The 10,520-nt window shown below is 34.2% G+C and overlaps 1 protein-coding gene across 2 annotated transcripts; it reads left to right on the top strand.

The window, feature by feature from the left end:
• Positions 1-824: 824 nt before the first annotated feature.
• On the top strand, positions 825-8,924 carry LOC109046217 (cyclin-I-like). 2 transcript variants are annotated; one of them, XM_042778626.1, is made up of 7 exons: positions 825-1,063; positions 1,852-2,008; positions 3,012-3,146; positions 3,981-4,055; positions 4,623-4,763; positions 5,722-5,955; positions 8,293-8,924. In XM_042778626.1, exons 2-7 carry the CDS (start codon positions 1,895-1,897, stop codon positions 8,707-8,709), a joined length of 1,116 nt encoding a protein of 371 aa, XP_042634560.1. In that variant the 5' UTR covers positions 825-1,063; positions 1,852-1,894; the 3' UTR covers positions 8,710-8,924. The 2 variants fall into 2 exon arrangements, with proteins under 2 accessions (XP_042634560.1, XP_042634561.1); XM_042778627.1 differs by lacking the exon at positions 825-1,063 and adding an exon at positions 2,348-2,418.
• The last annotated feature ends 1,596 nt before the right edge of the window (positions 8,925-10,520 follow it).

Genomic DNA, 10,520 nt, shown 5'->3' with positions numbered 1-10,520 from the left:
CACATATTCCATAAAGTACAATAGTATATCAAATCATTCTGTTATATCTTTCATAACATAATTGAGAATCATATTTGTGCAAAGTTTGGCTAAAAATAGCCTGAAACCTAAAAACTGGTGAATGAAAAAATAAAACATTGTTTTTGCCTATACATGCCTTTTCATGTCTATTTATTTATTTATTAATAGTTTAGTCCTGGCATCCTCTACAAAGGACATAGAATAAAATATGAATGAATCTTTTTTTTTAAAAAAAATCTTATGCTCCAACCAATGTAACAAATAAATAAATAAAATTCTTTGGTTCTCAGGAGGATATTACAGCACATCAGATATGTAGTGAATTCTGATTCAGCTGTTATATTAAATTGATGTGTGAGAATAATCCTTTAGGTCAGAGATTGGACTATCAGGCACATCAAATTAAATAAAGTTTAAGTTTTTTTCCTAAAGCTTAATATCCGCGAAGAAAAAAAATCTAGATGTTAAAAGTATTATTAATTTATTCAGATATTTCCTCCTTTTAATATCTCATTTGTACGATATTTTATGTATGTTTGTGTCATCTTGAATAGGATTGCTTATGAAAGTAGTCCCCCTACTACAGTACGAGCTGCACTCCAAAATCCATTCGCCAGATTAAGTAGTTCTATTATGACACTTACCGAATTCACAAAAAAATACGTTGAAAACGAAACCTCCGACTAGATCTACGTGTACTTTCCAGTATTTTATCATTTATAATTATTCTTGATCTTTATTTATTTATAAGAAAATGTTCTCTTTGTATCTGCCTGTGTGCGGTGAGGAGGTCGGCGGAAGGTGGTTCTTCCCTTCTCAGTCTCCTCGGAAGTAGACGTCCGTGTCTATATTCCGGTCATTTTATTTTTCATATCAGTTTAGAAGGATCCCTTTTAGTTCTTTAATACCCCCACCAAATTTCACGGCAAACATGGAGGCGAAGCTGGACGCTTAAAAAGATGACGGAATCCGATCTGCTCCTTTATTTTACCTCAGTTTAATGGACCGGATGATCTGCGTTTCCCACAACCTTGCAGGGGAGGTAAGAATCTAACCGTTTCTAGCAGCTTTTATAGACACATTTAACGATTTAAGCCTCATTAAACCAGCGATACTGGACATAAACATACACATAAAATACAGTTTTTGTCTTTAAGGTGTACCTAGGTGTGTGGGATTGCGTGTATATCGGTCTGTTGCTGTGTAGCTAGTCAGCTAATACACACCAAATGTAAACTGCGTCAACACTATCAAGATTTCATATTGAGATTTAACATTAATGATATGCATTTTGACGTGTTTAATGTCACTGTTTACACTAAACAATACATTTTGCATCTATATAGTATGAGTAGGATGCTGAATCACTTTTCATTCTTAATTAAAATGACAGGTGAACCCCTCATCAGATCAGAGCTGATTTATCTTTTCATTTATTTATTTTTAGCGTAAAGTATTTTTGATTTGGAGTTTATTGTTGACTAAAAAATATGAAATGAAAATGATTATTATATTTTAATCATAACCAGTAACGATTGGAATAATGAGGTCATCATTATGTATCATATATCACAATAATATTTACTAAAATATTACTATTTTTTTAATATTATTTTTGAAATTATATATGATAAATAGTTACTATTTTTTAATTTTTTTTTATTCTAGGATGTTTTATACACACACACACACATATATATATAAATATAAATATATATATATATAAATTTTTTTTTTTTTTTTGACTGAATAATAAAACAAATTCCCATGTAATTTAAGGTTGATCATATTTGATCTATTTTTGAGATGTTTCGTATGTTCTGCGCTCAGGTAGCTGTATCCAGTGGGGAGGTAGGCTTTTCCAGGGTTCGTGATGAAGTTCACTCTGCCCCTGGAAAGCCGGAAGCTGTCGTCTCTTCTAGAGAGGGCAGTTTCTAGGGAAGCCAAACTATGGAAGGTTTACGTGCCAAAGAAACCTACCAACCAGGTGAGTCCGTCAGCTGATAGCTCTGGTTTGTTTGGTATGACAGCAATGTTTAGATTGTGGGAGGCAGATAGTTATGCAGATAAATTAATCTAGTTTCTGTGAAGCTCCATTGGAAATATGTGAATAGTTATGTTGCAATATACTGTCATCATTCTTATGTGCTGTAATTTGGGTCTTTTAGGATTAAATGTGTATGATTTGCTGTATATGAATCTGTAATTTGGTAAACAGAGGGACTAGTACAGTTATATGAGGCTGTGTTATCTCTAGATGTACAGTAGTTGTCTGCTTATTGTTTGTGTTTGTGTTTGTGTTTGTAACACACATATATGCGACCAGCTGTCTGAGGTCTGCTATCCAACCCCATCCTGATGGGAGCCGAGCCGTTTTATTGTGTGTATTTAGATTTAGTATGTACTACTATATACTACTAGTCTGTCAGTACTATGAATTGTTAATGTTTTTCAGTTTTTGTTATTTAGGTTTTTATTTTCATGTTTTGTTTTCAAATTAATTTTACAGTTTTAGTGATTTTGTTGTGTGTTGTCTTTTTTTTGTTATTAGTTTTAATTTTTTATTCTTAAATATGTCTGTGTAATTGGTTTTTATTTAATTTTAGTTTTAGTAAGTTTAGCATATCAAGTTAAACTAAATGAAAATGAGAAATGTATCCTCGACAACTAGCTGAAATAAAATAAGTTTAAGGTTTTCTTTTATTTCAAGTAATGAAAATGTTTTCAAAATGGTTTTAGTTGACTATAATAAGCCTGTGATTATTTTATTTTAATCATAACAATCTCAAAATGTAACGATAGGAATAACAACAGCAATAAGTGTAAATATTGGGGTAGTAATTAATGTCGGAATGCATTACTATTATAAATCAGTATCTGTGCATCTGAACAAAGGGGTTTGATTCGGCTTTTTTGGGTCATGCCAGATTAATGCATATGCAGACCTGTGTGTTGTCGTGTATCTGATTCAATGCATTTTTATTCTTCAGGATACAGATATTTCCCCTGAGAAGCGTGATGAGGCCGTTCGGTGGTTGAGGGATGTTCATTCCCAGCTGAAGCTCTATCCAGAGACCCTCTGCCTGGCCATCGGCATCCTGGATCGCTTCCTCTCTGCCATTAAGGTAATGTTCAGAAACATCTGAGCGGTCAAGGTCTTCTGCCCCAGTCAATGATTGTGGGTTTATGGTGTTTTCCATTATCCAGCTGTCTGTAACAGGGTTTAGCCGTGTGTTGGCTGGCCTAATTGCAGCCCATGAAAGGTACTTCACATAATAACACCTATTTTTAAAATCAATTATAATAATACTCTCTGTCATTTCTGCATTTCACCTGTGTTCAAGCTTGTGTAGTAGTGTAGCTTATACTTGGCGTGATAAACCGCATATGATGTTACTACTAAACGCATACATTTGAATGCATTATAATTTATGCTTTCAGGTTTGCATTTGAATTTGTGCATGTTTTGCATTGTAATTTATGCATTTGAAGTTATCAATTTTTATATAATTAACCTAACTGCTTTTGAGATGCAGGGAGCATTTGTGTACAGTGAACATTATTTAGCTAAAACTTTGACTGTTATGTAATATTAAGTGCTACAGAAATTTAGGTCACTATTTAGCTGAGCTGTTTTATTATACAAGACTGAATTCTTTTGCTCTTGGTTTGCCATTTTCTTTTAGCACATCAGAACGGTTGCAGAGACAGTTCTAGAATAATTTGGTTTTTTATTTTTAGAGAAAGTGAAACTGCACTGTGATGTATTTCTAGATGCAAATATATGGCAGTCATTGCAGATCTGATTAGTTCTCGTGCTTTGGCATTTAAATGAACAGGAAATAAACAGGAAATGCATGTGAAAAAAACATTTGCCATTTGCTGTTGTGGCATAAAAGTGCACGAGATGCAGTATTGCAGTACCATTATTGATCAATCTCTCTCTGTCTCTTTTTCAGGCTCGTCCAAAGTACCTGCGCTGTATCGCCATCTCTTGTTTCTTCCTTGCTGTTAAGACCAGTGAGGAAGATGAGGTGAATGCAGTATTAATATGCTGATGCTAATCATAAGTTACATTTTTTTTTTGTGGGAAAAATTCATTGCCTTCAGCTGCTTCAAGAAAGGACAGACAGTGAGAAATTATTTGTAAAAATTATAGCGACTGAGATTTCTGTACTGGCTTCTGCTTAAAACGCCAAAGATGGACTAATATGTAATCCGATTATTTTCTGGCAGCTCTTTAAAGTGGCTTCTGGCTAGAACTGACCATGTGATGTGGCTTAAACTCAGTGAAGCAATTACTATAATTTAGTTCAAAGTTTTGCCATTATTTTACTATTATATTTGACCTTATTTTGGGGGGCGCTTCTGTCCTTATAACCTCAATCAAATCAAATTGTGTAGCGATTTTATACATTGTTTCAAAGCAACTTGCGATAAATCATGCAATAATATAGTTCACATTTTGCAACTATACAAGCAGTCAAACTGTTGAGATTTGCTATATAGAATATATTGCCCTATGTAAATATATAAAATTGCACATGCATGGACATATATCCAACCAAATATAAAGAGCTTATACAATATGTGTTTTGCAGCGTATCCCATCTCTGAAAGAGCTGGTGTCCAGCAGCAAATGTGGCTGTTCTCCGTCGGAGATCTTGCGGATGGAGAGGATTGTTCTGGATAAGCTGAACTGGGACCTGCACTCCGCCACAGCACTGGACTTCCTTTACATTGTGAGTGCACTTCCTCTTTCTCACACACACACACACACACACACACACAGGCTAACTTTACAGCTCTACGTACAGACACTGAACTCTCCTTTTTGGTTTGTAGTATGGGATAGTTTGTAATTGTATGGAGGTCTGGCTGAGGTCGTCCACAGATAGCGCACATACGTCTCCAAGATCATTGAAAGAAGTGTTAAATAGCACCTTGAATGTAAAACTGATTTTTAAACAGAAGATGTTTTCCAGTCAATCTAAATCAAATATCTTAAAGACATTTTCTAAAGGTGTGCAGATAAACAAATGCTCTCAAAAAAGATAATAAATAATGTAAGTAATAATCGTTGTTTGTTCATGTTGATGATAACTTCACAAAACGTGTGAATTGTTACCATATTCACCATGACCTCATTAATTTCTGCCATAACTGGTGTGTTTTACAGTAGCGGTATTTAATTTGCTTCATATTGGAAGAAATTATTTCAGTTAAAATATTCTAATTCACACAGAACACTGTGCTAGTTTACAAAAGTACCAAAAATTGTTAAACATACTTGCTAATGCATCAAAACAATTTACTGTTGCTCATATTTAGGGTTAGGGATCTGAATACGGGATTTATTCCAAGCTAATGCCATCTTCTAAATTAAAAAAAAAAAAAAAAAAAATGTAAAGTGCATTTTCTTTGTTTTTCAGTTTATATTGATGCTTAAGTCAAACAAAAAAAAACTTCGAACAACTTTAAAGCTCTTTGGCTGTGAAAATTAGATGTACTGGATGTTTCTGCTACTAGGAAGAGAAATTAACTTTGATGGCCTAAATCTGCTTTCTCGTGTGGGTGTTGAGGAAGGATCCCCATTGTTGGTATATTGAGGTTGCTGTTAATAGCCTGGCTCTCACTGCCAAATCATCCGATTAAGATCCAAAAATCTAGATTTTTATTCATTTTTACCTCTCTCTGTAGTTCCATGCGATGGTTCTGAGCTGTAAGTCCGGCCGGCTGAACATGGCTTTGTCGGGTCTGAACCCGTCGCAGCACGTGGCTCTGCTCACCCAGCAGCTCTTCCACTGTCTGGCCCACAGTGCACTGCTGCCGGTGTGTGGCTCATTGCTGTCCCTCGGCCTCATCACGCTGGAACTGGAGAAAATCTGTCCTGATTGGCTCGCTCTCACTGTTGATCTGCTGCACAAGTTACAGGTAAGAGCTTATGAAGTTCACTGGCTCCAGATTATCCAACTAGTCTCAAAATGATTTCAGTGTTCATCTGGGAAATAGACAAATATTTCCAAAAAAAAAAAAAAAAAAAAAAAAATATATATATATATATATATATATATATATATATATATATATATATATATATATATATATATATATATATATTTATTTATTTATTAATTATTTTTATAGAAATTTATTGGACCTTTGGACTAAGTTTAAAAAACAATTCTACAAAATGTTGCTTTTGTTAAATATCATTTGATACATCAGGACTTTATGGCTCATATAGTATGAAATAGACCATGGAGCTCAAAACACCAGCTTTATCCAAAGGCCCAAACTGAGCAAAAATATTTATTTTGGTGCAGATGCTGATATTTATATGGCCAAAATATAAGAGAAAATTCTTATAGCCTGTAATATAAATCACTGAGTATAACCATATTAAAGATTACTTCCATAAAATGGATAAAAATATCAGTTATCTCTCTATATTTCCCAATAATGTCTTATGATATTCAAAAGCTTAGCTTTATGATCAAAGCTCTGTAGTTTCAAAACATATTATGCAATGCAATACAATGATGATCGAGATAAACAAATAAAAGTTCCTTAAAAGCGATAATCATATTTTTTTAACATATTTTGCTTTAAAAAAAACAAAACAATTATGAGTAAGAAAGCATTGTGAAGTAAACGAACAAGTAAACATTGATTTCAAGTAAACAAAAGTTGTTTCAGTCCAGCAAGTGTTTGTCTTGAAATATTACTAACAATATGAAAGTTAATGTTAAGTTTACTTAATAAAAATCAGGATTTCACAGCACAAAGACACATGAACCACAACCTGAAGGTGGACATTTTTACAATTATAGTAAAAGGCCTTTTACTTGATAACAAAAAAACAACAACTATCTATCAGGTGACAGAAGGTATGTAGTAGATCAGGTTGTTCAGAAAAGTTTTAATCATGTTGATCATTTAAAGGCCTTAGAAATGTGCATATCCAATATGGCAGCTTTCATAGGGATGAAAGGGTATTGAACATTGTTTTTTAGAAATAATGTAGCTTAAGAGATTTTAGAGGGAAAATCAGGAGATCACATTCAAACGTTTCTATTAAAGAAATCCATAAAGTGTTCAGGAAGATCACAAGAATCTGTGGTCACTCTAAACTTCTTCTTGAGGTCTCATCATCAGTGTCAGTCACGTTTTGTGACGATCCAGTTATCTCATTATTCCTCGCTTACAGAGGCTCTGTTGATGCGTGATGTTTAATTGAACTCATCTGCTCAGACTATACTTTCGAGCCGCACTAGCGTGTATAATCCGTCTCACATGTTTGCTTTTCTGTAGGCTCTTAAACTCTTATCATAACTCAGAAGAGGCCCAGTCAGTCACTTCTCCAAAGCAAACTCTGTTATCAATGCCAGCAGCGAGCTCAAAGTGAAACTAAAAATAAAGACCTTTAAAAGTCCCTTACTTTACAGCGATGACTGTCATACGGTTAATAACTGATAAAAAAATTCCCTTAGTTTACAGGTTATTGCATCATTAAACATACAGGTTCAGTAACTAACACTGTCAACAACAGTGAAACGGTTTTAAAATATTCATGACTATTTATTGAACATTACTGTGTTTTAATGTGATATACACAACCTTTTAAAAGTTTTGGCACTGTAACAGGGCTATTATAGTTAACTAAAACTGAAAGTAAAATAACAAAAAATATAAAAACTAGTTGCTGAAGCAACATTTCTCATTTAATTGTTTAAAACTAAAATCACTATTTAAAATAAAATTCTAAATTGAAATAAAAATGGAAAAAAAAACTGATTCAAAATATGAATAAAAACTATAATAGTGTCTCAGTGGCTGCATTTATTTTAAAAATACAGTAAAAACAGTAATATTGAGAAATATTATTATTATTTAAAATAAGACTTATATTTGGGTATATTTTAGAATGTAATTTATTCCTGTGCTCAAAGCTGAATTTTCAGCATCATTACTGCAGTCTTCAGTGTCACATGATCTTCCAGAAATCATTCTAATATGCTGATTTGCTGCTCAAGACACATTTCTGTTTGTTATCAATGTTGAAAACAGTTGTGCTGCTTCATATTTCTGTGGAAACAGTGATACATTATTTTTTTCACAATTCTTTGATGAATAGAATGTTCAAAAGAACAGCGTTTATTTGAAATAGAATTCTTTTTTAACATTATAAATGTCACTATTGATCAATTTAATGCCTCCTTCCCGAATAAAAGACTGTGCATATCATAATTTCTGTTTCCTCTCTTTCAGATCGACAGTTCTCAGCTGATCGGCTGTCGAGAGCTGGTTGCACGTTGCCTGTCCACGCACACGGCTTCCCTGCCTCCTAACACTGTGTACATCTGCCATCCCCTGCCGAATGCCCCAGAGCCTCGGGACGGGGGAGTCCTGCCCGCCTGGCACGTCTCCCCCGCCCTGACAGCGCACTCTGACCTCAACATCACCCACACCCGCTCGTGCAAATCTTCGGCCAAGCGGAAGGTGGAACACATGGAGGTGGATGAGTATTTTGATGGGATCAAGCGCCTGTACAACGAGGAGAGTCCCCAGGAGGGGGCGCCCACGTGCACAGCCGAAACAGTGGGAGGAGGACAGGGTTTACTGGTGATACAGCAGAACGCTGGCTCCTCCCCCTGCCCACCTCTCCAACCAGTCAGAGAAACCTAGAGGAAACGGCTAATCAATCACACAACCGCAGCAGCCGCGTTCATCAGTTCACCTCAGAGCAAGAGAGAGGCCAAAAATACTAACAAAAAAAACATACTCTGTGCATGATGCCATTTCATAATCGTAAACATAAAAGGCTTTAAAAAAGCAGAAAAAAATCTATATGTATGTATAAAGGAAAAATGTTTGCAAAAAAAAGTAGCCATATTTTTCCCTCCATCTTTGGAAACGTTATTGTTCCTGTTTGTCTCTCTTTTATATGTATTTGCCAATTTAGTTTCATCTAAAACTTTCACTGTTGTCTTTTCTCACTTTTTATTTGTCAAACACAGCCCTCAACACTTCTGAGTGAATTTAAATTTTTTTTTTTTTTATTTTTTTATTTTTTTATTAAAGTTTTTTTTATTATTTTAATTATTTCATAATGATAAATATATATTTATAATAATAAATATATATTTATATATTATTATTTTTATTTTATTTTTTTAAGGCCGTGGTTAAAGAGTGGCATTTCTGAAGATGTATATTAGTTTTGTACAAATGTTCACTCTCGTTCATAGCTGGGTCTGACTGCTTGAGGTGTGTGTGTGTGTGTGTGTGTGTGTGTGTGAGAGAGAGCATTTGAAGGGTGATAATGTCCCTATCACTTTCTTATACTGAGCATTAATGATGAGCTCGTGTTGTTTGTGGCGTGGCTCGGTAAGATGAACTGTTTGTCACTTGTTTAAACCTAGTAATGCAACTGTTATAATGATTAGAATAAACTGCGTAAGGTTCTGAACTAACAGAAGAAGCTTTAGACTGACGCCATTCCTTTGCTGATCATAACCTTCCTGCCGAAAGCTCTCTCTCCTGCTCTGAGGTGCTGATGACGGTCCGGGCCGCTGCTGAGAAACCTCCCAATGCTCAAATAAATGAAAATCTACTGAACTGCTCGTGTCTTCTCGTTTTTCTGAGTTTGTGTGGAGAAATAATACTCTGCCAGAGGATCCCTGTTAAGAATGAAATCTGAGATCTTCACTGCGGACTCATTGCTCTCATTAACAAAAGAGAGAAACTGAGGGGTCAGGCTTCTGTTGTGTTCGGTGTACGATTTATGTGCTGTAGCTAATTGATGATGGATGAGTTGCCAAAGAAAAGGTCATTCAGTATCTAAAGCCTGCAATGACAATAAGTGAGTGAGGCACAGATGAAAATTTAGCTATTTATTCAAATAGGAATTTGTTGAATTTCTGGAACTGCAGTGTTTTATCTAATAAGGTAAGTTTCCAAATTTCCAAGATGGATTAGAGAAATGTTCCTGTCCATGGGCAAATGTGGTATCACATTTCCATACATAAAATATGTTGGCATATGATAACTATTAGAAATTTGAAAAATGTTAATTTCATTAACATGTACATCTAGCCCATAAAAATATGAATGTGTAATACATTTTTGGACACATATGTCATCTGTATGTATATCCATCTTAAAGCCTGTCAATACTTGTTGATATTATGTAAATATAAAAGGTACACATATATTTAAAACATTACAAAAACTTATAAACATACAGATTATATACAGTATATATATGTGTGTGTTTTAATAAAGTTGCATATAGTTGCTACATTAAAAGTCAGATATTAACATATGTACACGTGCAATTTTTACTATGGGGATTTTTTATTTTATTTTTTAATAAACGTATTTTTATCTACCTAGTATATATGTAAAAATATTTTATATCTTGTAGGTAACATCACTCGTGATAAAGGGCAATATATGTCATATTACATTTTCGTATGAGTGCATTGCATGCACTA

This window comes from Cyprinus carpio, chromosome A21 (assembly GCF_018340385.1).
Source record: "Cyprinus carpio isolate SPL01 chromosome A21, ASM1834038v1, whole genome shotgun sequence".
In the NCBI taxonomy this organism is placed as follows: Eukaryota; Metazoa; Chordata; class Actinopteri; order Cypriniformes; family Cyprinidae; genus Cyprinus; species Cyprinus carpio.
This window is presented reverse-complemented; position numbering and strand designations above follow the sequence as displayed.